This window comes from Camelus ferus, chromosome 7 (genome assembly GCF_009834535.1).
Source record: "Camelus ferus isolate YT-003-E chromosome 7, BCGSAC_Cfer_1.0, whole genome shotgun sequence".
In the NCBI taxonomy this organism is placed as follows: domain Eukaryota; kingdom Metazoa; phylum Chordata; class Mammalia; order Artiodactyla; family Camelidae; genus Camelus; species Camelus ferus.
In genome coordinates, this window is record NC_045702.1 from 8,537,502 (window position 1) to 8,563,166 (window position 25,665).

The 25,665-nt window shown below is 46.8% G+C and overlaps 1 protein-coding gene across 3 annotated transcripts; it reads left to right on the forward strand.

Moving 5' to 3' along the window:
- The first annotated feature begins 5,340 nt into the window (after positions 1-5,340).
- SMO (smoothened, frizzled class receptor) lies at positions 5,341-25,286 on the forward strand. Of its 3 annotated transcripts, XM_032483314.1 has the most exons (13): positions 5,341-6,231; positions 16,222-16,332; positions 16,998-17,203; positions 18,061-18,270; positions 18,519-18,691; positions 19,026-19,245; positions 19,342-19,465; positions 20,733-20,825; positions 21,302-21,410; positions 22,157-22,342; positions 22,788-22,936; positions 23,414-23,548; positions 23,766-25,286. In XM_032483314.1, exons 1-13 carry the CDS (start codon positions 5,895-5,897, stop codon positions 24,173-24,175), a joined length of 2,463 nt encoding a protein of 820 aa, XP_032339205.1. In that variant the 5' UTR covers positions 5,341-5,894; the 3' UTR covers positions 24,176-25,286. The 3 variants fall into 3 exon arrangements, with proteins under 3 accessions (XP_032339205.1, XP_032339207.1, XP_032339206.1); XM_032483316.1 differs by lacking the exon at positions 18,061-18,270; XM_032483315.1 differs by lacking the exon at positions 16,222-16,332 and having other exon boundaries at positions 5,344-6,231.
- Positions 25,287-25,665: the final 379 nt, after the last annotated feature.

A 25,665-nucleotide genomic window follows, 5' to 3' on the forward strand; every position in this document is an offset into this window, starting at 1 on the left:
ATATGCTTATTTTTTCTTTTTAAAAAATTATAGTATACATAATAGTTATCATTTTTACCATTTGTAAGTTTACAATTCAGTGGCATTAAATACATTTACCACGTTGTGTAACCATCACCACCATCTAGACCCAAGACTTTTTCATCATCGCCAGCAAAAACTCTGTACCCATTAAGCAATAACTCCCCTTTCCTCCCTCCCCTCTAGCCTTTAGTAAACTATATTCTGTTTACTGTCTCTATGAATTTGCCTAATCTAGGTAGCTCATATAAGTGGGATCATTTAATCTTTGTCCTTTTGTGTCTGGCTTATTTCATTAAAAATAATGTTTTAAATTTTTTTTCATTTTTAAACATTTTTTATTGAGTTATAATCATTTTACAATGCTGTGTCAAATTCCAGTGTAGAGCACAATTTTTCAGTCATACATGAACATATATATATATTCATTGTCACATTTTCTTCTCTGTGAGCTACCGTAAGATCTTGTTAAAAATGATGTTTTAAAGGTCCATCAATGTTGTAACATATATCAAAATCTCATTTGTTTTTACAGCTGAATAATATTCCATTGTATGTACAGTTATCCCTCAGTATCCACAGGGAATTGGTTCCAGGACATGCCTCAGATAATAAAAGCCTCAGATTCTCAAGTCCCTGGTCAGCATCCAGATACAACCACCCTCAGATCATGTAGTATTGTAGCATTTACTGAAAAAAAACCCCACATTTAAGCAGACCCCCACAGTTCAAACCTGTGTTGTTCAAGAGTCAACAGTATATGCCACATTTTATTTATCCATTCATCTATTGATGGATGCTTTGGTTGTTACTGTGAATAGTGCTGCTATGACCATTGGTGTACAACTATCCATTTGACTTCTTGCTGTCAGTTCTTTTGGACATATACCTAGGAGTGAAATTGCTGGGTCATTTGGCAGTTCTGTGTCTAGCCTTTTGAGAAATTTTGCCACAGCAGTTGCACTGTTTTACATTTCCACCAGCAATGCACAAGGATTCCAATTTCTCTGTGTCTTTGGCAACACTTGTTATTTTCTGTGTGTGTTTCTTTGTTTTTATTTTTTTTTAATAGCCATCCTAGTGGTTGGGAGGCAGTATCTCATTGTGGTTTTGATTTACATTTTCCTAATGACTAATGATGTTGAGCACATTTTCATGTACTTATTGGCCATTTGTATAACTTCTTTGAAGAAATGTCTATTTAAGTCTTTGGCCCTTAGTAATTGGGTTGTTCTATTGTTGCTGTTGTAGAGTTTTAGGAATTCTTTACATATTCTGGACCCATGAATCCCTTATAAGATATATGATTTACAAATATTCTCTCCCATTCTATAGATTGTCTTTTTGCTTTATTGATAGTATCTGTTAATGCACAAAAGTTCTTAATTTGATGAAGTCCCATTTATCTATATTTTCTTTTATTGCCTATAATTTGGGTGTCATATCCTTGAAATTATTGCTAAATCCAATGTCAGGCAGATTTTCTGTGGTTTTCTTCAATGATTTTTGTAGTTTTAGCTATTAAACTTAGGTCTTTGATCCATTTTGACTTAATTTTTGCTTGTTGTGTAAGGTAAGGGTACAACTTCCTTCTTTTGCATGTAAATACTCAATTTTCCCAACACTTCTTGTTGAAAAGACTGTCATTTCCCCATTGAATGGTCTTGGCACCCTCCTAGAAAATCAATTGGCCATATAGTGAAGGTTTATTTTTAGGCTCTCTATTCTATTCTTTTGGCCTATATGTCTATCTTTATGCCAGTATCATAGTGTTTTAATTACTGCAGATTTGTAGTAAGTTTCAAAATTGGGAAGTGTAAACCCTCTAATTTTATTAGTCTTTTTCAAGATTGTTTTGACTCTTCAGGGCCTTTTGTATTTCTGTATGTGTTTGAGGATCAGCTTTTCCATTTCTGTGAAAAAGGCTGTTGGAATTTTGACAGGGATTGTGGTAAATTTATAGATCGCTTTGGGTAGTATTGACATCTTAACACTGTTAAGTCTTCCTATCCATGAACACATAGTATCTTCCCATTTATTAGGTCTTCTTTAATTTCTTTCAGCAACATTTTTGTAGTTTTCAGTATACAAGTCTTTCACCTCCTAGGTTAGATTTATTCTTAAGTATTTAATTCTTTTAGATGCTCTGTAAATGGAACTGCCATCTTAGTTTCCTTTTCAGAATGTTCATTGCTGGTGTATTGAAACACAGCTGATAACATCTCATTTTTATAAAGAAAGAAATCAGGGCTTAGACTAAGTTGTTCAAAGGTCCTTGGCCAGTAAGGCCCAACTCAGGTCTCTAACTCCAAATCTATTGTGCTACCTCTCTGAGAAGGTAGCTTATCTAGCCCCTTTCCCATTTCATCCTTTCCTTCTGCCTTGATGCTCTTAATTGTAAAATAAGAAATGCTGGAAGACAGAAAGAACTGGAGTATTGCAACAGTTGTGTTCCAGACTCTGGCCAGTATGACAACTGAACCTTAAGGAGCAATCAAGTTCTCAAGGATACCCATGAATATCCCATAGATACTTTCCTATTCATTCTTTTCAAGTGGAGGGCCCAGAGGCAAGGAACAAACAGTCAACATTGAATGTGTGACCTCAAAATGCCAAAATAGTTGATGAGAATGACTCAGAAATCAAGAAGCTACTTGTAGCAAATCAAGTACTGTAATGCATTGTCACACAGGATAGCTTCTCTTGGACCTGACAAAAGGATTGTGTTATGACATGTAGATGGGGTCAAGACTCTGGAGGAACTGGGTCAGGGGTGGCTCAGGGTCAGGAGAGGAGTGCTTTGCACCCTGCCATCACGAGGCTGGAGACCAGCAGTGTGTCAAATCACTCTGAGGAGTCTCTAAACTCTACACTGGAAGTCTTGGTGTACCTGAAGGAGGGGATGGATGAGCTTCCTCCAGGGCCTTGAATGCCACTCAAGAACCACCAGGAAATCCTCTCTTCCCTAGTCCTCACTGAACACGTTCCTTCTTCCCCGGAACCTGCTCTCTGGCAGGATTCCTGAATCTCCACTTCCTGAAGAGTGAGTCTCATGGAGTTGAGAAATGAGCACATCTTCTCCCTCCTCTTGAAGGGAAGAACATTCTGAATGGAAGGCAACACCATAGGATCTTCTCAATTCACCCTCTTCTATCTCCAGAATAAAGGTACTGTATAACAATGATTGATTTTTCCACATGCCTCCCAAGAAATCCCAGACAAAGGATGGTAGAGCCTTCATACTTGAAGAATTGCTAATATTCTTAGGCAGACAGGTAAGGGGCTGCCTTAGCACACGTGTAGGTTTCTCCCTAATGCATAGAATACTGAAACAATCCCACAGGGCTTCAAAGCTGCCACTGTATCAACCAGATAGAAAATAAATGGAGAAAGTTCCCAAAGCAGAGCATCAGTGTGGTAACAGGCAAACTTCTCTGTGGCTCAGACTTAGACATAACTGCCATTTTATTTATATCACAGAAAAAAATAGCTGAGGTAGGTCATAATGTTTTAAATTGTTTTTCCAGTGAGAGTATTATACCCAGATAACATAGACTATTGCCACTTCTTCCATAAATCACCAGCGACATCCCTTAAGATGTTCCCTTGCCTTCAGCCTCTTGCCCTTCATACCATCCTCACTTTGCCTGATTAATGTTCTTTAACATATCACTCCTCTGATCAAAATTTTGCACTGTTTCCTATTTCTAATAGAAAGAAACCTTAATTCCTCTGTATGTCATTTGAGGTGTCTTACCAATCAATTTCCCTACTCATCCCCTATAATGTCCTTCTTTCTAGGCCAGTCATGCTCTGAGCTATGGTCCTAGTTTCCTCCATAGTAATGCCAGCTCAGCTCCTCTCTACTTTTCTCACTCCTCCTACTCATATTTCAGGGCTGGATTCAAATCCCACCTCCTCCACTGCTATCTGCACTGACCTTTCCCTGGTATAAATTCCTATAGCACATTCACTGTACACCTCATTTCTGTCTGCAGCTTATTTATTGAGTGATTAATATGCATATCTCACTGCACGGGATGCTTTGTGGATACAGAAAACAGAATAAGATCCTTGCCCTGGAGGAGGGGACTTGGTTGCTTTGTCATAATGTATTACTCTTTCTTGAGGGCAAGCCTTGTCTCCACAGTAAAAATCAAGTTTTCAAGGATGTCATGCCTATCATAGTGCTACATACATCCCAGCATTTCAGAAAGGCTTGCTATATAGAATTAATCCTGTGTGTGTGTGTGTGTGTGTGTGTGTGTGTGTGTGTGTGTGTGTGTGTGTGTGTGTGTGTGTGTGTGTGTCTCCCTCTCTCTCTCTGTCTCTGGGGCTTACGTACTACTTGAGGATGGTAGCTGAAGTGCAGTAGCTAATTTGCTCTAAAATGGCCACACCTAACAGAACGGGTTCCCTTGAGCTACGACTGAAGGGTATGGGTGTTGGTAAGAAAGGAAAAGCCACCCTAGAGCAATGCCCCTCAGCAACATGGAAAAGTTGCTCAGTGCAAGTCCACTCTCCTGGCTGGACCCCTGGTTATTTAGAGGAGTAAACTGCTGCAGGGTGAAATCAAATTCGGTGAACTGAAAGTTGACAAGCAGAGGATTGAGAAAAGCCAAAATAAGCCGAGTAGGGGAAGGAGAGTAGCAGGAACTTTCTCAGCCAGCATATAAGCAGCAAAGGGCCGTCAAAGAGGGATTGGCTTCCTTTGGCCACAATCAAAGACAAGACAGGGCCAGCCACTGGCAACCACAGTTCAGATTTCACACATTTGTAGCAATAAAGGCTTGATGCTGGCACTTTTGGTTTCCAGACATCTGCTCCCAGAGGTAACAGCAAGCCGGGGCAGCTGCCCTGAGTGACTCTGAGGTCATCTCTCTCACAGGTTCCAAGCTGTAAGGACTTGGACAAGCGGGAACCCCAAACCCTGGTTCTTCTCCATGAGGCTCTAGGACGAGTTGAAAGATTTAACCAAAAGCGGAAAAGACTGGCGGGTTGTGGGCGCACGGCGGGTATACAGTAGAGGCTTCAGATGACTTCAGGCACCCTATCTCTCCCACCGTCAACCAGAAGATCCCACTGCCTATAGACCAAGTCGAAAGATTCTCTGGCCAATCAAGGTGCCCGCTGAGTCCTGTTGCAGCTCCTGGCCAAGATTTCCACCCATCTCTTGCCCCCGGGCGGCTGCGGGTGACCAAAGCCCCCTGGCCCGGGCCCCTCGGGCACCCGGGACGCCGAAGCTGGAGCTCCTCCTTTCTCGCATCCCTCCCCTCCCCTTCCCTCCCTGGGCCAGTCCCTCCCCCAGCCGTGGCGGAGGGGGGGCCGGGCTTGGCTCGGCGAGGCCCGTGCATTCCAGAGAGCCGAACGAGCTAGAGCAACAAAGGAGCCGGGTAGTTGGCGGGGAGAAGTCGGGGGGCTGCGGCGCCCTGCAGTGAAGGGGGCGGCTGGGCCGCTGGCTGGCGCGGGGGCGGAGCCGGGGACCTACTCCCGCACCCCTGGCCGGTGCCTGGCCTCCATCGCGGGGCGGGGAGGTGGTATTAATGGTGGGAGAGGGAATGGGGCTGGAAATTGGGGGCCCAAGGGGCTCCCGGAGCTGAAGATAACTCGGATTGTCAGGGGAAGGGGTAGGGAGTTGTTCATCCCGTCCCGGGCCTCCGCCGCCCAACATGGGCCCCGGGGTCCAAAGTTTGAGAAGTTGGGCGCCGAGGGCCCGCGGCGCGCGGAGCTTTCGGGGGGGCCCGGCACGGGACTTGAGGGGCGCACAGGTCGCCTGAGCAGCCCCCGCGGCCCCAACGGTTGCGCGTGTGGCCGGGGGGCTCCGGGGAGCGGGCGGGGGCGCCTAGGCTTCTGCTGAGTTGGCGGGTTTGGCCATGGCCGCTGCCTTCCTCGCACGGGGGCCGGAGCTTCTGCTCCTGGGGCTGCTGCTGCTGCTGCTGCTGCTGCTGGGGGGCCGGGGCCGGGGGGCGGCCTTGAGCGGGAACGCGACCCGGCCTGGGCCGCGGAGCGCGGGCGGGAGCGCGAGAAGGAGCGCGGCCGTGACCGGCCCTCCGCCGCTGCTGAGCCACTGCGGCCGGGCCGCCCCCTGTGAGCCGCTGCGCTACAACGTGTGCCTGGGCTCCGCGCTGCCCTACGGGGCCACCTCCACGCTGCTGGCCGGGGACTCGGACTCCCAGGAGGAAGCGCACGGCAAGCTCGTGCTCTGGTCGGGTAAGCGCGCGCGAGCCGGAGCCGAGGGCCAGGGTGGTGGGATGCGGGGATTCTTGGGAAGAATAGGTTCAGGCCTGAGCTTTCGGGAGGGCGGGCGCAGCACCCGGGAGAGCTGGAGGAACAGAGTCTGAAACTTCAGGGTCAGACTGTGTGCAGGATGGGCCCCTCCGTGATAGGAGGGAGGGCAAGAAAGTTGAGGAAGCGGGTCATAAAGGGCCTGAGGAGGGTGGATGAGCGAAGGATGAGGTGAGGGGCTGGGGTGGGGGAGTGAGGGGCCTGAGAGGAAGGGGCTCTGAGCCACAGGAAAGGATTTTTTTTTTTTTTTAAAGAAGAGGAGATGCTCCACATAAATGCCACTTTGGAAGCGGGGTCCTCAGGAATTCAAGGAGGTGTTCAGACACCTTGGGCAAGAGACAGGGAAATCGAATTGAAGAGGAAAAAGGGAAGGATGGGGTAGAAAATTCGGGTGTTGAGGGAGAGGGTGGGGAAGAAGAATTGAGTGATATTTGTGAAGGATAAGAAATCCCTGGTGATGAGTAATTAAAAGGTAACCAGAAAGTTCCCAAAATATTGTTTTGGGAGACAGGAAGTCCAGAGAACTGTGATCTTGTCTTGCTTTCACAGGAGATTTCAGTTTCCTCATCTGAAAAATGGGGGATCGGTTCCTTGTCTGAAGTTGTGAAGGAATGAGACTATTCTAGCGATTATTTGTGTGTTCTTTGGAAGTTTGGATCCTCAGACTGGTCAGGGCTGTGGAAGGACACCTTAAGTCTGGGATGTTGAGAGCCTGTGGATACTTCAGTGGTGGTCTGAAGTCCCAGCATCCTCACCTCATGGTGGGATTACACCCCCACCTGAAAAACTGCAGACTGAATCTGAGCAGTCCCTTCTTTAGCAGTGTGGAGTGGATTAGCTCCCGACCTGTCACTCTTCTGAACTGGGGACCTGAAGAGGCCTTGGGAAGGGAACTGGACTTGCAATCCCTTGCCTGTAGCTAGTGTGATTCCAAAATTGTCGTTGAAGAAAAAAGAAATAAAATGAAAAGCCAGGGGCGGACCTGGCAGCTTCCTCCTTTTGATAGGTCTTGAATGCCCCACATCTCAGTTCTGCCCAGGGGCTGGTAAGGATCCTGAGGGGGAGTGTTTGTAGGCTGCCTGTCCTTGTCAGCTTGGCCACTAGAGTTCTCAGAGTCTTTGCTGGATGTTGGACAAAGCCATATCATTCCTGGCTTGATACAGATGCCAGAGGAAGAACTTGGAGGATGGTACCCACGGTGGAGCCACATCCTTTGTAGGCATCAAGTTCTAGAGGCAGCATGCAGGCAAAAACCATGTGTAATCAAGAGTAGCTTGGAAAAGTCCATAAATGACCACAACATAAGGTCTATGTGATTTTGCATACATATACTCGTTTATGGTGATATGTTTGTAAAAATGTGCAACGTATAGTAATGTACAGTATATAAGGGGCATAATAGAAAACAGAATTTTAGTCTTTAAAGTTACATAAATGCAAAGGAGCAGAAGACTGAAAGAATGAAAAAAGAACACAAAAGAAAGGTACATACAAGGTTTCTTTGAGCACTATGTGAAATAAGGCTTGTGTTTAGGAGCCAACTATGTGGAAAATCTAAATGTCTCAGCAGTAGAGTCTCACCCAGTTCTGAGTTGCTCATGCTATGAGAGGATAGTTTCTCTCTCTTCAGCTATTTATTTTGCAGGAGCCCATGGTTAAATTCTCCTAAGTTAAATGCATGTGTGATGCCGCCCTTCTGTAGTTACCATCAAATCAAGGAGGAAGGGTGTGAACCTCTTTTCAGTCCATACTCCTGAGAGCAGCTGCTGAGCAGGCAGAAGTGGTTTTAGCAGGAAAGTTTAGGAGTTAGAACCATCCGCTGGCTGTGCAGGTTCGAACTCTGCTAGCTATGGTTCTGGTGGGGCAGGTCCTGCAGGGGTACCAGCATTGAGCCCTGGCCCCTAGTTCACTCTGAGCTCTTCTCTGCCGCCTTCACCCCTCATCCCGTTCCTATATGCCTTCTGGTTGTTCTCTTCTTGCGCCTGGTCTTTCTGGTGGATGTTACATGAAGTAGGGCGAGAAGCAGGTCTTGGTGTGAGCCAGGTCAGCAGCTGGGTAGGGTGAACTGGAGGCAAGTGTGAGAATGTCACAAACAAGCCTTCAGGTGGGAGTTCTGGCTAGTGATGTCCTGTCCTGAGTTAGTGGTCTTGATTTGGCATTAGGTGTCATCAGTGTCACCTGGCTCTTAGGGGTGTTTTTGTGGGTGAAGAATGAAGATGATCTAGGTTGTCTTCATCTATAAACTTTTGAAGGTAAAGACTTGTTTTTTACTTTTTTCAAGAATTCTGAGTACACAGCCATCCACTCATTCATTCAGTTAGGTATTGGGTGCTCATTACATGTCATCCTGGATCAGGTTCTGAGGCAGATTAAGATGAAGGATACAGGCAGGATCCCTGCCATCAAGGGGAAGATAGTTAAATAGGCTTTAGCAATACCTGTGATATTGTGACCAGATGGGATTCTGAGGGAACACAAAATACTTTGGGGAGCAAGGGAAGACCCCCAAAGGAACTGACATTTAACCCACAACCTGAGAAATAAGTAGGAATTACTGGGGCCACGGAAGATTTGGGTGGGAAGGGATAGGAAGAGGATATGGCATGCAAAAAAGTGTAGCAGTGAAAGGGCTTGGTACTTTCAAGGAAGTATAGGAATTTCAGTAGAGCTGGATCAAAGCATGTGAGAGATAGGATTATAAGAGACAAGACCTGGAGAAATAGAAAATAAAGTTTCTCTAGGTACTTAATACTAAGAGGAGTAGAATTGCTAGATAATAGGATATACATGCCTCAGCTTTGCTAGATAATGCCGGACAGTTTTTCAAAGTGTTTGTACCTAATATCCCATATTAGGAAGTTTGTTTGTTATCCACAATAAAGAGCCACTGAAGGCTTTTAAGCAAGAGAGAGATGTAATCATATTTGCATTTTAGAAAGATCTCTTTGAGTACTGTGTGAAGAAGCCACGGGAAGAGGGAAAGCCTGGAGCCTGTTTGCTTGCTTAGGGGATGGCAAAAGTAGTCCAGGCGAGAGATGATGGCAGTCAGCACCTGGGTAACAGCTTGGAGGAAGTGGACAGATCCTGGAATTTCAGAGGTAGAACCAATGGGACTTGCTGATGAGCGAGCAGGAGGACCCAGGTTTCAGGCTTGAATGGAAGGTGGTACCATTCTCTCTTGCTAAGCTGGAGAATGCTAGCAGAGGAGTAGGTTTAGAAGGAAAGTATGGGTTAGTTTTGGCCATGTGACTTAGAGGCGCTCATTGGACATCGATGTGGGAAGTCCCAGCAGATCTGGAATAAGAGTTGCTGAAAAGAGGTGGCCACCATGTGCTTCCCTAGCCTAGACTGCTGAGCTTTGGAAGCATGCCATCAGGTAAGGAAGTTTATAGCGCAGGTCGGGCCAGTTTCCAGGTCTGTATAGAACTCAGGTCTGTCTCCTATCTTTTCAATCCCCAGGACTTAGGCTTCTTCAGGCACTCAGCATCTTTCTCCAGGATAGCTTGAAATGTCTCCTCTCAAGCATTCCAAGCTGACCAGACAAACATACTATCCAGGCCATGGTCCACCTTCAGCCAAATCTGGTTGGTCTGGTAAATGGGGCAAGAAAGCCGAAAGACCTGCGTCTGGCAAGGGAAATAGGTCCCTGAGAGCCAGCACGTAGCCTCTTTGACCACTGCTGTGCTCTGTGTGTGCACAGGGGTGTGTGGCCCTGTCACCTAGCCCGGGGCTGTAGGATAGAGGTGGAGAAGCCGGGAGGAATTTCTCATTTGCTACTCAGACATCTAGTTAAGAGATTGAGAGGCCTGTTGTCGGTGATGGTGGAATATTTGCAGGGGCAAATCAGGAAGAATTTCCTTAGAGCTGTTCCCTAACCTGGCTTATGATCAGAATCAGTTTTAAAAAATATATTTTTGGAAAGTGTAAAAATACAGAGAAACACCCACATGTTCATTTTTGATTCAGATTTTTAATTTTTTTAATTGTGAAACCTAGCATGTATACAGAAAGTGCATGACATAGAGGTACTAAATAACAAATAATTATTAAGTGACACCTGAGTCAAGAACTAGATGATGGTGGGTACCCAGGAGCTCCCCCTTTATCTTTTCCAGTCACATCCCTCTTCCTCCTCTCCTGGAAGTAACCACTACCCTGACGTTTTTGATAATCGTTTCTTCTTTCCTCTAGTTTTACCATCTAGTTTCAGAATCCCTAAACAATATATTTCAGTTTTGCATGTTTCTGAACTTTATGCAAATAGAATCATGCTATTTGAATCCTTTAAGTTTTGTTTCTTTTGCTCTACATTATTTTGTAAGATTCATCCATGTTTGTTGCAGCCCACTTTTTTCATTGTTAAATAGTATTCTATTGTAGAATGGATCACAATTTATTTATCTATTTTGTTGTTCTTAAACATTTAAACTTGTCTCCAGTTTGGGGACATTGTGAATAACATTGCTGTGCATATTCTTTTATTTATGTCCTGGGGCACCTGGGCAAAGTTTCTCTAGGTACATACTAAGAGGAATGGAATTGCTAGATAATAGAGCATACATACCTCAGCTTTACCAGATAATGCTGGACAGTTTTTCAAAGTGGTTGTACCAACTTCTACTCCTACTATTCCTGTAGAAGAGTCATCATTGCTCCACGTGATTCCCAACATTTAGTATTGTCAGCCTTTAAAATTTTTGCTAACCTAATGGATATGTTGTGGTGTGTATTTGTGATTTTAATTTGGAGTTCCCTGATTGCTACTAAGGTTGAGCACCATTTCAAATGTTCACTGGCCGCTGGATTTCTTCTTTTGTGAAGCCTCTGTTCAGATCTTTGGCCCATTTTTCTGTAGAGCTATCAGTCACATTTGTAAAATTTGTTGTTCTTTATATGTGCTAGATATGAGTCCTTTATTGGCTTTATATGTTGAAAATATTTTCTGTTCTTTGACTTGCCTTTTCATTCTCCAGTGTCTTCTCTTGAACAGAAGTTCTGAACTTTAAGGTAGCCATTCATCAAACTTTTTATGTTAGTGCTTATTGTATCTTATTTTTAAAAGTCCTTTCATACCACAAAGTCAAGAATTTATTCTGTTATGTTATCTTCCCCCAAATGTATAGATTTTCCTCTCATTTTAGGTAAATAATTCACCTGGACAATTTTTTAGAACTCCAGTTACATATATATAGTCTCAACATCATTTGTTAAAAAGAATATCCTTTCTTCACTATGCTGCCATAAATCAAGTGTCCAAGTATGTTTTTATTTCTGGGATCTTTATTCTGTTCCATATCATAGTTTGTTTATCTCTCGCCAATATCACATCATCTTAATTGTCATATCTTTATAGCATGGTTCTTTACCTTCTTTGAGCTAGGAACCGTTTTGGCAGCCTGGTGAAACCTATGGGCCTCTTCTCGGTATAATGTTTTTTTAATTCATAAAGTAAGACACATAGGATTGAAAAGCATACAGAATTACAAAGGAAATGAGTTATATTGAAATATAGTTATCAAATATTAAAAAAGCAAGTATGTAATCTAATATATGTGCTTCTTTATTGGTACACTAAATAAGATCTAATGTGGGTTTAATAACCACTATAACATTAAGGTAGTGATGAGCAGTACCAGCATTTTGAATATCTGCGCCAAAAATATCTGATTTCCATTTGTGACAAAGCCACGGGTACTGCTAACATTTCCATAGTATGTTGCTCACGTTCGTAATTGAAGAAAGACTAAGTTTCAGTTAGATGTAATTTTTTCCCATCCATGCTCATGGACCCCTAAATTCTCTCCAAGAATCCCTTGTGAACTTCAGGCTAAGAACTTCTACTTTTTTTTTTTTTTTTTAACATTTTTTTAATTGAGTTATAGTCATTTTACAATGTTGTGTCAAATTTCAGGGTAGAGCACAATTTTTCAGTTATACATGAACATACATATATTCATTGTCACATTTTTTTTCACTATGAGCTACCACAAGATCTTGTATATATTTCCCTGTGCTATACAGTATAATCTTGTTTATCTAGTCTACATTTTGAAGTCCCAGTCTGTCCCTTCCCACCCTGCCCCCTTGGCAACCACAAGTTTGTATTCTATGTCTATGAGTCTGTTTCTGTTTTGTATTTATTAAGAACCTCTACTTTATAGTATGATAGTATCTAATAGACAGTCTGGGCTCTTCTTGACCTTTTGTATTTTAATGTGAAAATATTTTTGGTGGTTTTGATTGGAATTACATTGAGTGTATAGATTAATTTGAAAAAAATGATGTCTTTACAATATTGAGTCTTCTAATCATTATGAATCTCTGTCTTTCATTATGTATCTTTGTTTAGATCTTCAGTTTTCTCAATTTTTTTTACAGTTTTTTGCAGAGTTCTTAAATATCATTTGTTAGATTTATTCCTAGATACTTGATATTTTTTATGCTGTTATAAATGGTGCCTTTATGTTTTATTTGGTTTGTTGCTTATGTATAGAAATTTAATTGATTTTGAATCCAGTAAACTAGCTAAATTTATACTACACAGTAGTCATCTCATTTGTGAATGACTTCTGTTTCTCCCTTTTCAAGCCATATATCATAATCTTTATTGCCTCACTGCAGTAATTATGACCTCCAGTACATCATTAAATAGGAGTGGTAATAGTGGCAGCATCCTTCATCCTTGACTTTTTCTGCATTCTAAATGGAAGGCTTTTCTACCTTTCACTATTAAATATGATGTTTGGTGTAGGTTTCTTTTAGTTATATTTTGTCATATTAAGGAAGTTTTCTTCCACTCCTAATTTGCTAATTATTATTTTATCATGGATGGATGCTGAATTTCATCAACTGTTTCTTCTGTATCTATTGAGATGATCATATGATTTTCTTCTTCTTTAATGTGTTAATGTGGTAAATTGCATTGATGAAATTTTCTAATGCTAAACCAACCTTAAAACGATGGTTTTCAACTTGACTGATCATCAGAATCACACAAACAGAACTTCTTTTTTAAAGTTTAAATTGTGGCAAATGTTATTTAAAAAGTTTATAAACATAGAAAAATACAGAGACTAATATAATACCTGAGTCCCTATTTTTTCTTCTTATTTCATATTTTCTTAGAGTAAAAGAAATAAAACAAAACAGACAAAATTGATGTCCCCTTTCTTCTTACTTCCAGCTTCATTCCCTTCTCTTCTTGTCTGGGGAGCTTCCCCTCTCCCAATAATTTGCATATTTTTTTAACTTAATTACTTTAAAAATGGGCAATATATACTCATAAAATTAAAAAGGAACACAAGTTAAATTCCTCAGCTTCTGCTTCCAGCTACCTGTTTCCCCTTCCCACAGACAGCCAGCAACACTGGTTGTTGTGTGTCCTTGTGTAGATATCCAACATATGTACAACGTAGGTGTGTCCTTAGTCTTTTTTCCTCTCATAACCAGCAGTAGCTCTCTGGGCTATTCACGCAACTGCACCCATTTACAAGACATATTGGAGATTGTTCCATTTTCAATGCAAACAGTTCAACCCTAGACAGTGTTCTGTTATATTGATGTGTGATATTTTATTTAGTAGGTCTCCTATTGATGGATATACATTAAGGATAGTTCTACTCTTTTGCTATTCCAAACAATACTGCAATGAATAATCTTATGTACAATCTTTGTGAACATGTGAAGGGGAATTGCTAGTACATTTGATAGCTAATGTCAAATAGTCTCCACAAGTGTTTACACATTTTTATTCCGACTAAAATTATACAAAAGTGCCAGTTTCCCCCACACTCTTACCAATATAGCATTTTCAAATGTTTTGATCTTTATCACTGTAAAGTTTAAGAAATTATATGTCATTGTAGTTTTACTTCACATTTATTAAGAGACAGACTGAGCATCTCTTTATGCTTTTAAAGGCCAGCTGTATTTTCTCTGTATGATCTGTTGTTTGTCTTTTGCCCATTTTTCTATAGAATTATGAATTTCTTACTAATTTGGAACAGCTTTATGCATATAATGAAATTAATTCTTTACCTGTGACATGTACTGGAAATAATTTTCTCAGTGTGCTGCCTTTCTTACGATCTTGTTTGTTTTTTAACCCTACTGATTTTATCCATTTTTCTGAAGTCTTTTCTTTAAATCTTTTATTTCATAACTTCTATGTTTTGTGTCATACTTCAAAAGACCTCCACTCTAAGATTTAAAAGAACATTTTCCGCTTTTTCTTCTAGTACTCTTAATTTTTTAAGATAATGTAGTTATTTTTGATTCGCCTGGAATTTTTTTTTTTGTAAGAAATGGGGTAAGGAACTAACTTCTTTCCCCTACATGCTTCCTCAATTATCTTGGATTTATCTAATAATCTATCATTTCCTTGGGGTGTTTATTTTTAAGGTACAAAATAATATTTAAAATGAGAAAAAAAGAAACAAATTACACATTTTTAAAAGCTGATAATTATCACAAATATCACAAAGTCTAGGAAAATAACACAATATTGTGTGTGTGTGTATGTGTGTGTTCTGGTTATTTATTGCTATATTACAAACTGCTCCAAAATTTGGTGGCTTAAAACAAGAACCATTCCTTTGGCTCATGAATCTGCATCCTGGGCAGCACTCAGCAGGGAGGGCTTATTTCTGTTCCCTGTTATCTGTGGCCTTCACTGGGAAACTAGGAAAGCTGGGGACTTAAAAAACACAGCATCTCGTCCTCTTCTTTTCCCAGGGCATCTCCAGCAGGACAACCTCAGGATAGTTGGTCCTGTTGCACGGCAGCTGGGCTCCAAGAACAAGTATTCCAGGAGACCCAGGCAAAAGCTGAATGGCTTAATATTATTATCTGGGCTTGAGGGTCTGAGAATACCACAAGTCACTAAAGCCATCCCATATTCCACAATATTTTCATTAATCATCTTCCTGTTGCTCCTCTAAGATACATTTTCTCTAGGGATCCCCTCCCCATTTAAAATGTATTGTTTAATAAATATCCAGTAAAATTCACTTTTTATTTGTTGTCACAGTTCTGTGAGTTTAGACAAACACATGGGGTTGTGGATCCAGCCATGACATTCAAAATAGAGAACAACCCAATGTTCCCCTCATGCTGCCCCTTGGTAAACCCCCCTCCTATTCCAGCCCTGGCAGCCACTGCTGTGTTCTCCACCCACACCCTCTTGGTCAGAATTTCTGAGAGTGAGTTCTCCATCTAGAGTGATAAGGGTCCCCCAGGTGATTCTGATTTGAGTCAGATCTGGGAACTGTTGCCCAAGGACATTGTTTCTTAAGTGACAAGAGCTTGCTTTGCACCCTTGGAATAGGCTTTGTCCAGTGAGAGCTGTGAGTGGTCAGAGGCCTCAGATAAGTAATAGTAACAGCTAATATTTATTGAGTGCTTACTGTATGATAGGAACTGTGCTATAAGCACGTTTAACACGTTGTCTTACTCTGTACCACAGTTCCATGAGGTAATTCTGTTATCCCCATTTTACAGATAAGGAGACAGAAGACTAAGGCTAGAAATAGCCATGGAGATAGCCCAGAATTACACAGCTAGGAAATGGTAGAGCCAAGATTTGGACCCAGGCAGACTACAGTGTCCGTGTTCCTTAACCCTTTAATATATTGCCTCCCTCCCAAAAAGAACAGTTACCTGCCCCCATCACCCCCAGCCCGGGCAGCACCTATGTTGGCTCTCACATCCTCAGAAGCTTCTAGTACAATGTCTTGTTTGGGAAGTAGGTGTTTCTAAAGCAGGGATGATGCGGGAGGGGCAGAGTGGGTGGACTGCTGAGTGAGCCCAGCCATGGGGGAGCAGGGTAGAGGCCTGGGCTGGGGCAAGGGTGCTGGGAGACTTCCACCTGTTTCTGTCTTGCTGACAACACCTTTCCTCCCCCTGCACTGAACACAGCCTCCTCTATTTCTCTCCACCTGATTTCCTGTTTCCTCCTCTGGCTTTGGAGTGGCTCCCCTGACTACCTCCTCTTAAGCTCCCACCTGTTCTCTATCTCACCTCAGCTTGGTAAGAGGAACAGGGGTCCTGGGGTCTGGGCAGGGGGGAGCATTTCCTGGTTCTGGTGCATGGGCCCTGTGAGGGTGGGTTCCACAACACTCCTTCCCCATGGCTGTAGAAGGTTTTAAGAATACCCTTAAAAAGGTAAAAGGTAAAAGTTAAATCGACCTAGGGTTCTCAGCCAGAGGTGTTAACATTCCCTAGGAGGGCATTTGGAAATGGGGGCTGTTTTTTAAAAATACTTTAATTGAATTGTAATATACATACAGAAAAGTGCACAGATCATAAGCTTGATTTTCACAAGGCAAAAATACCCGTGTAACCAGTACCAGATCAAGAAATACGTCACCAGTGTCCCAGAAGTTCCTCTTCAGGCCTCTTCCAGTGGAGTGGGAGGGGTGGGGGAGTATTCTTTGGTGTCACAAGGACTTTGAGGTTCTGTTGGCATTTAGTGGTCAGGGTCTAGGGAAGCTAAATGTCCTGCAGCAAAGAATGGTCCCGCCCAAATGCCCTGCTAAGAAACGCTGTGCCTGACCGTTCTACGCTGTCATGGCCTGCAGAGTGGCAAAGAGAGCTGCTGCCTTAGGCCTGAAGAACAGAGGTGCAGCTGTGTCTGTGGGTCAGCGTGAGGAGGGGTCTTTGCTGCAATGTGTCCACATTGTCGCTACCCCCAGGCCTCCGGAACGCCCCCCGCTGCTGGGCAGTGATCCAGCCCCTGCTGTGTGCTGTGTACATGCCCAAGTGCGAGAACGACCGGGTGGAGCTGCCCAGCCGCACCCTCTGCCAGGCTACCCGCGGCCCCTGTGCCATCGTGGAGAGGGAGCGGGGCTGGCCCGACTTCCTGCGCTGCACCCCCGACCACTTCCCCGAGGGCTGCCCGGTGAGTGCTCTGGGAGGCAGGGTCTGGCCTGGCAGGACCAGGCACAGGACAAGGCCCAGCAGGAGGCAGGGCAGGGCAGTCCAGAGCTTTCTCTCCTGGGAGATCCTGGGTCTGCACCCCACAGACCCAAACTGATGCTCGCCGGCTGGGCCAGTCTACCAGGGATTGTCTATCTATTTAGGAAAGATCTTTGTGCACCCCCTCTGTTCTGGGGTTGGGAGTTACTGGAGTCATGGGTGACAGGAGCCTATCCTCAAGAAGTTTATCGTGTATGTGGGGAGTCAAGGCTTGCACATGTAAAACAGAGACACCAAGGTAGGGATGTGATCTAGTTCTGGGTGGTGAAGGAGAGCGCATTAATAATATTAACAGTAATGATGATGGTGATAATGCTATTTATTATTATTTACTACCTTTTAAAAAAATCTTTTTATTTATTTTTTATTGAGGGGAGGTATTTTTTTATTTAAATGGAGGTACTAGGGATTGAACCCAGGGCCTCTTGCATGCTAGGTGTGCACTCCCACCACTAAACTGTACTCTCCCTCCTATTTACTACCTTCTAAATGCTATTATAAACATCTTATATCTGTTTATTCATCTAACCCTTAAACCACACCATGAAGTAGGTACTATCTTTAGATGAGGAAACTGAGCTAAGAGAGGGGTCAAATAATTTGCCCAGGCTACTGAGCCCCTGAGTGGCCAGGCTGGGATTCAAATCCTGGAAGGTTGTCTGCAGGGCCTGTGTTCTCAGGCTCCCTGCCATGCTACCCCTGTGCCTCTCATTAAACCAAAGGTCCTCCCCAGCCTACTGCTCCCCTTTGCACTGTCTTCACCCCTTCCCTCATTGCCAGAACGAAGTGCAGAACATAAAGTTCAACAGTTCGGGCCAATGCGAGGCTCCCTTGGTTCGGACTGACAACCCCAAGAGCTGGTACGAGGATGTGGAGGGCTGTGGGATCCAGTGCCAGAACCCACTCTTCACCGAGGCCGAGCACCAGGACATGCACAGCTACATCGCGGCCTTCGGTGCTGTCACCGGCCTCTGCACACTCTTCACCCTGGTCAGCGGAGGGCAGGCCCGTGGGTGGAGGGTGGAGGGGTCAGGGGAGTGGCAGGGCCTGGGACCCTCAGCCAGCCTGTAAAGTAGGAAGGGGGCCGATCATCAGTGAGAGAGGCTAGGTTCTGGGAGCGGGGAGAGGACTGGGCAGCATTCCCTGGGGAAGGGTCATGATAAAAGGGGTTGAGGATTCAGGTGAGGGCAGCAGAATAACCGTAACCTCACAGAACGGGCCCCACTTCTGTCTTCCAGGCCACATTTGTGGCTGACTGGCGGAATTCGAATCGCTACCCTGCTGTTATTCTGTTCTACGTCAATGCATGTTTCTTCGTGGGCAGCATTGGCTGGCTGGCCCAGTTTATGGATGGTGCCCGCCGGGAGATTGTCTGCCGTGCTGACGGCACCATGAGGCTTGGGGAGCCCACGTACGTGACTTGGGGACCCAGGGGTGAGGGTGAGGGGAGGAGGCCGGCACGCGTTTTCCACAAAGGTTGGACTTGAAACTGAGATTTCAGCGTAGGATTCGGCTGTGCCCTGTTGCACCCAAGGTCTCCAGCATTAGAGCCTTGACTCTTTGCCTCTGTCCAAAGAGGCATCTGCTATACCCTCTTCACTCCTAACCCAAGTCTGGTCTCCAAGCCCTGACTCCTGAGGAATCTCCAGACTTTAGAAGCCAAGGGTCTGGGGACAGGGTTGGGGAGACTTGGCAGAGGAAGTACAGAATGACCACCCCAAGTGACACCCCACATGTCTGCACAGCTCCAACGAGACCCTGTCCTGCGTCATCATCTTTGTCATTGTGTACTATGCCCTGATGGCTGGCGTTGTCTGGTTCGTGGTCCTCACCTACGCCTGGCACACGTCCTTCAAAGCCCTGGGTACCACCTACCAGCCTCTCTCAGGCAAGACTTCGTACTTCCATCTGCTCACATGGTCACTCCCTTTTGTCCTCACAGTGGCAATCCTCGCTGTGGCCCAGGTATAGTGACTGGTAGTGGGTGGTGACCTGAGGGGGGTGTGCTTGGGTGAGAGGGCCAGTGACCGACTCTGTCCTTCCCACATTTTCCTGCTGCAGGTGGATGGGGACTCTGTGAGCGGCATCTGCTTTGTGGGCTATAAGAACTACCGATACCGTGCTGGCTTTGTGCTGGCCCCAATTGGTCTGGTGCTCATCGTGGGAGGTTACTTCCTCATCCGAGGTGAGTGAGGACCAGGCCAGGACCAGTTGGGCAGCAAAATGTGTTGAGTACCTGCTCTGTATAAGCAGGCGCTGCCTTCGCAGTGGGCCCTCAGCTGGCTTACATGGGGCTTTGGTGCAAAGCGGAAAGTGCCCGTGGGCAGACACAGCATCATGGCACTCGGTGTGGGGCAGCACCTTTGTGCGGGCCAGAAAAGTGCTCCCCTTACTCCAGCCTTGTGCCAGGGCTCATGGCTTGTTGAGTGGAACTTGGGCTGGATTCCAGCCTCTGCTCAGCCCTGGCCGGATGCCCTTGTGTGGTCAACATCCTCATAACCAACCCTGTCCACATGGGCCAACTGGTGGCCTTTGGTCATGTGTGTGTGCCCTGAATTTATATATACATATGCTCAGTCTTCGGAGCTTGGTTTCTCATCTCCTTTCTGCGTACAGCATGCACACACGCACAGACAGAGTTTTCACAACATGCACAGATTCTCTGTTCCCTCATTTCCCCGTCTCAGTCTGCCACCTCCACAGTCAGCCTCCGGATCTGAGCTCATTTTTGCTTAGTTTTCTTTGTAAACTTCAGTTTCCTCCCCCAGCACTGTCAGCCTTCTGTTCAGCCCACCTCTTTTCCCTCTTTTTGGCACTGGCTGGGCCTCTGATTTATGTTTTGTATCTGCGCTGTCTGGTACGGTAGCCACTGGCCACGTGTGTTGAAACTAGTCCAGATTGAGACGTATCATAAGTATAAAATACACACGGCACTTCAAAGACTTAGCACACACAAAAGGAAACTGTCTCCTTAACAATTTGGATATGGATTACATGCTGCAATGATCATGTCATAAACAATGATACATTGTTTATAAAATATATTGAAGTTTGTTTCATTTGTGTCCTTTTACTTTTTTAAGGCAGCTTCTAGAAAATTTGAGATTATGAATGTGGCTTACTTTGTATTTCTCTTGTACAGCACTGTCCTGGAGTCTCTTCTCATGCCTTTTCCACCATAATAGCTTTGACCTTGAGCTTTGAGCTGCCTTACTTGAGGAGGCCAGACCAGGACTGAGTCCATTTCAATTTTCTGTCTGTGCTCTGTGCCAGTCTTTCCAGTCCATGGCACATCTGCCACCAGCTGTACTCCAGTATCTCCAGTTCCCCAAGCTTTAAATCAGCATCAGCACAGGAGTCATCAGACCTGGGACCCTCTCTTGCCACACACCCATCCCTCCCAGGAGAGTGGCCTGGCCCCAGCTAATGTCTGCCATCTCCCTTCTGTTCAGGAGTCATGACCCTGTTCTCCATCAAGAGCAACCACCCCGGGCTGCTGAGCGAGAAGGCAGCTAGCAAGATCAATGAGACGATGCTGCGCCTGGGTGAGTTGGCTAGCCCAACACCACACCCTCCTGGACTGCAATACGTGGTCGTGGGGGGCAAGTTAGCAGGCAGGGAGGCAAGACAAGGCTGTGTGTGTGTGTGTGTGTGTGTGTGTGTGTTAGTTAGCAGGCAGGGAGGCAAGACAAGGCTGTGTGTGTGTGTGTGTGTGTGTGTGTGGTGGTGGTGGTGGTTGCAACTCAAAAGAAAAGGTAGCTTCCTTCTCAGGTGAAAGATGTCAAGTTCATACCAAGGCTGCTTCCTCATGGCCACTTTCCTCCCACTGAGCCCTCCCAGAGTTGCCACAGTTGCCTCCTTGTCTTATTTTGGAGGATACAGTTCTGGAACTGAGCCCAGCATGATTTCACCCCAGTCTCAGATGTCCATCAGGCCCAAGTGGAGCAGACACCCTCCTCCCCACTACTGCTTCCACACCTGGGATTGGTGACGCCCTGTCCCCACTCCCGTCTCTCTGCAGGCATTTTTGGCTTCCTGGCCTTTGGCTTTGTGCTCATCACCTTCAGCTGCCACTTCTACGACTTCTTCAACCAGGCCGAGTGGGAGCGCAGCTTCCGGGACTATGTGCTGTGAGTGGGGGGCTGGGGGCTGGGAGGGGCAGCAGTGGTGGGAGCTGGAGACGACCCTCCTCTGCTGTCCTGAGAACTGCCTGTCTTGCTGTGGGTGCTCAAGCTGTTGCTCTGTAACTTGCAAACATGGCAAACAGCCCTCAGGTCCCTAACTCTGCCCTTCCCTCTGCACCCCCAAGGCTGGATCGTTGGTGCGTTTGTAACGCCACTGTGTTTTGGACTCTCCCAACTCTGTGTTGGCCACAAAAGTTGCTTTCTACTTCTCATGTACTCTTTACTGAGCTCATTGCAAATCCCTGCACAGAAGTAGTTACCTCTCTACGATAGGTGAACAACCCACTAATGTTTTCTGGTTTTGCCTGTGCTTTTTTATGTCACAATGAGGATGAATCTGAGAGAGTGAAGCATCTCAGCTGCTCAAAGAAGTGCAGTACCTACCAGTACCAGGAACAGCGGTTAAAATGCTCATTAAAACCCTGCTTCAGTCTTACTTAGGGCTCCTGCTTCCAGTGTGGGAAGCTTTAAACCACACGGATGCCTGGGTCCCTCCCCCAGAGATTTGATTGAATTGTCTAGGGTGTGGCCCAGAGATCAGGCATCAGTAAAAGCCCCCAGGTGACTCTGATGGTCACCAAGGACTGTAAGCCAGTGCTGTGGGGCTTCGTTCTCTTTAAAGTGTTTGGATTGATTGGGCAGCCACCCAGGAGACCCAGGAAGCCTCACCTGTCCACTACCCCTCACCTCAGATGCCAGGCCAATGTGACCATCGGGCTACCCACCAAGAAGCCCATCCCCGACTGTGAGATCAAGAATCGCCCTAGCCTTCTGGTGGAGAAGATCAACCTATTTGCCATGTTTGGAACCGGCATTGCCATGAGCACCTGGGTCTGGACCAAGGCCACGCTGCTCATCTGGAGGCGCACCTGGTGCAGGTGGGGTCAGCAACAGCCTGTCCTGACCCTGCTGCCTTGCTCTCTCAGCCTCGACATCCTTTAGGCTTTGTCTGGTCACACGTGTCCCAGCCCAGCCTTGGGCAGGTGTGATTTCTAAGGGCCTGCACTGGGCTGCCAAAAGTGGCCTTTTCTGTGGCTCACCACTGCCCCCTGGTGACAACTCCTGTCCTTGGGAGGATGGGCCAAGGGCTGAGCCCACTGCCAGCATCTTCTAAAGAGGAGTGATTTGAAAACTGGGCACAGGAGCTCTGCATTCTAGGCCCCCTTTTTTGCGGAGAAGTTCTCTACTCCTCAGGGTTCTCGAGGGTCTTGAGGCCCTCTGGAGGCTCCTTCCCTGGACGGAGCGGATTCACTGGTCTTTTGCAAAATTTAAGGGGAAGCAGCTGCCCCTCCACGCCCCTTCCCCCACCCTTTCTGCCCTCAGGTTGACGGGGCAGAGTGATGACGAGCCCAAACGGATCAAGAAGAGCAAGATGATCGCCAAGGCTTTCTCCAAGCGGCGCGAGCTGCTGCAGAACCCAGGCCAGGAACTCTCCTTCAGCATGCACACCGTCTCCCACGACGGACCTGTGGGTGAGCTTCTGCCCCTCTGCTCCTCTGGAGCCCCTTCCCTGTTCCATCCCAGGCTGGTGTGGCCTCCCGGATTCTTTGGCAGTCCGTGCAGAATCGGCGCTCCCTCCTCTGCTCACACACTCGTTCTCCTCCGGTCCCCCCACCCCCACCCCGCCCCCAGCCATTCTGCCCTGTGTTCCTGCTCTGCTGATGCTGTGGTTCCAAAGGACTCATCTCCCTCGCCTTCAGCTGTCTTCTCCAGCTGTTCTCCCTGGACTAGAGGAAGTCAGATTCCAGGGACTGCATTTCTGGCTTCTTGTGAGGCCCCTCTCTTCAGACTGGGGATGCGTAGAGATCCACTGTGATCACCACCGGGGCGGGCTTTCCGTGCTAAGTGGGAGCCATTGGCCGGGGGAAGGGAGATGGTGCTGAATAAGGGAGGAGCCGTCATGGCAAGGGACTGGGCAGTCACGATTCCTTATCCTTCTGTCCCCACAGCGGGTTTGGCCTTTGACCTCAATGAGCCCTCGGCGGATGTGTCCTCTGCCTGGGCCCAGCATGTCACCAAGATGGTGGCCCGGAGAGGAGCCATACTGCCCCAGGATGTGTCTGTCACCCCCGTGGCAACTCCAGGTATGGGGTTCAGGCTTCTGTAGAAAGGTGGGAGTCGTAGAGGCTGGAGGTTCCTGGGACTAGCAGTTCCTGGGCTGCCAGCAGGGGAGAGTGAGGGAAAGGCCCTGGAGGATCTGAAGTCTGGGTTTCTGAGCTAAAAGAGTAGGGGTGCGAGTAGAGAAGGGGTGATGTAGACAGATCCAGGGTCCCAGGCTCACGTTCTCTTTTCCACCATTAGTGCCCCCAGAGGAAAAAGCCAACCTGTGGCTGGTTGAGGCAGAGATCTCCCCGGAGCTGGAGAAGCGCCTGGGTCGGAAGAAGAAGCGGAGGAAGAGGAAGAAGGAGGTGTGCCCGCTGGTGCCGCCCCCTGAGCTCCGCCACCCCGCCCCCGGCCCCGCCCCCACCTCCAGTGTCCCTCGACTGCCCCAGCTGCCCCGGCAGAAGTGCCTAGTGGCCGCAGGCGCCTGGGGAGCTGGGGAATCCTGTCGACAGGCAGCCTGGACCCTGGTATCCAACCCCTTCTGCCCAGAGCCCAGCGCCCCAGCCCCCATGGCCTGGGCGCAGGGCCGAAGGCAGGGGCTGGGGCCCATTCACTCCCGCACCAACCTGATGGAGGCAGAACTCATGGATGCAGACTCGGACTTCTGAGCCTGGAGTGCGGGACCTCGGATGAGAAAGAGGAACAGATACCTTTCCAAGGCTCTTCTTCCTCCGAGATTGCTTCCCCAGGGTCTCATCTTCCAGAGAAGCTGAGGGCCCAGTGCCCTCCCAGGAGAGTTCGATTTGTCTGGCTCACAGCAGCAGGACTGTGGGAAAGAGCCCTGACATCTCCATGGACAGGCCTCACCCCGGGGCAGGGCCCTGGAGCTCAGGGTCCTTGTTTCTTCCCCACCAACTGGAGTCTGGCTGGCAGCATCAGTCTCCCACAGGGTGGTGGGGTGTGCGGAGCTTGTGGGGCAGTAAAGGTGGAGGCAGAGGTGACAGTACTTCGCTTGGGCTGTTGTGGCCAGGGAGGCAGCTAAGCCCATGTCTGGCAGATGAGGGCTGGCTGCCTTTGTCTATGCCAATGGTTGCCTTTCCCTGGCTCTCAGACCAAAAGTGTTTATTGTGTCATTAGCCCTTTGGCTAAGTGGGGACAGGGCTCCTTTCTCCCTCTTCCAAGTGATTGTGGGGCTGGGAGTGCCTGTTCCCACAGGGGCTATCACCTCTCCACAGTGTCCATCTGGCTCCACCCCAGGCCAGTAACGCACCCTGTGTTTTCCTGCCACCCTCCTTCCCCTTTCCCATTTCAGTTCAACCACGCCGACCTCTTCCTCTTTCCTGTTTGTTGATTAAGACCCAGAATTGCAGTTTTTCTATCCCATCCCCACACCCCACCCCTTTGCTTCTGGGCTCCATCTCCAGGTAAAAGATTGATTCAGCTATAGAGCCTGGCATGGTATAGAAGCAGTGAGTGATGGGGAGCCTCTGGGAGACACAGGTTATCTCTTCCTGTATCTGTCCAGTGGGGGATGGGTCCTCAGACTTGAGGGGCTCCCCTGGGAAGCTGCTGATGCTTCAGCCAGGCAGGAAAGCTTCCTTCAACTTCCACAACCAGTGGGTGAAGAGATTCTCACCTCTCATAACCCCTGTTCAAGTCCCCAAGGCCCCAATTTCAAGAACCAGACAGCAGGAAGCCTTAGGAGCTGGCTAGGTTCCAGATCGGGGGTAGGGATAGGGAGACGAAATGTAAACAGTAAATAAAAGGTTTTTGTATAAACTCTTGGTGTGCTTCTTTCCATAGGCCCCCCATCTTGACCTGTTTACCTGGTCTTGATCTTGTTTGTCTTCCACTTCCTCCTCAGGCTATTCTGAAAGGCCAAGAGCTTGGTGCTAATGAGGTCAGGACTGACAGATGTCAGGCTGAATCAGCTTAATGTGCTGGCCATCCTTCCTGGCCAGTTGGCTCTATATGTGGACTTCAGCCACAGCTGCCTCACTGTGCACTGATCATAAGTGAGCAAGAACATGTGGCTTGTCCCTGGAGTGATGATTGGAAGTAAGTGTCCCCCTACTGGAGAGTGTAGATGGGCATGGCTCCTCATGGCAATCCTGGGCCCCCACTCTGGGGTCAGGTGCATTCTGATTCATAGCTTTCT

Bases quoted from the DNA above. Each gene is read 5' to 3' on its own strand.
- SMO (XM_032483314.1), top strand. From the start codon at position 5,895: ATGGCCGCTGCCTTCCTCGCACGGGGGCCGGAGCTTCTGCTCCTGGGG. The intron at 21,411-22,156 runs GTGAGTGGGGGG...CCCTCACCTCAG, and splicing joins AGCTTCCGGGACTATGTGCT to ATGCCAGGCCAATGTGACCA. The intron at 23,549-23,765 runs GTATGGGGTTCA...TTCCACCATTAG, and splicing joins CACCCCCGTGGCAACTCCAG to TGCCCCCAGAGGAAAAAGCC.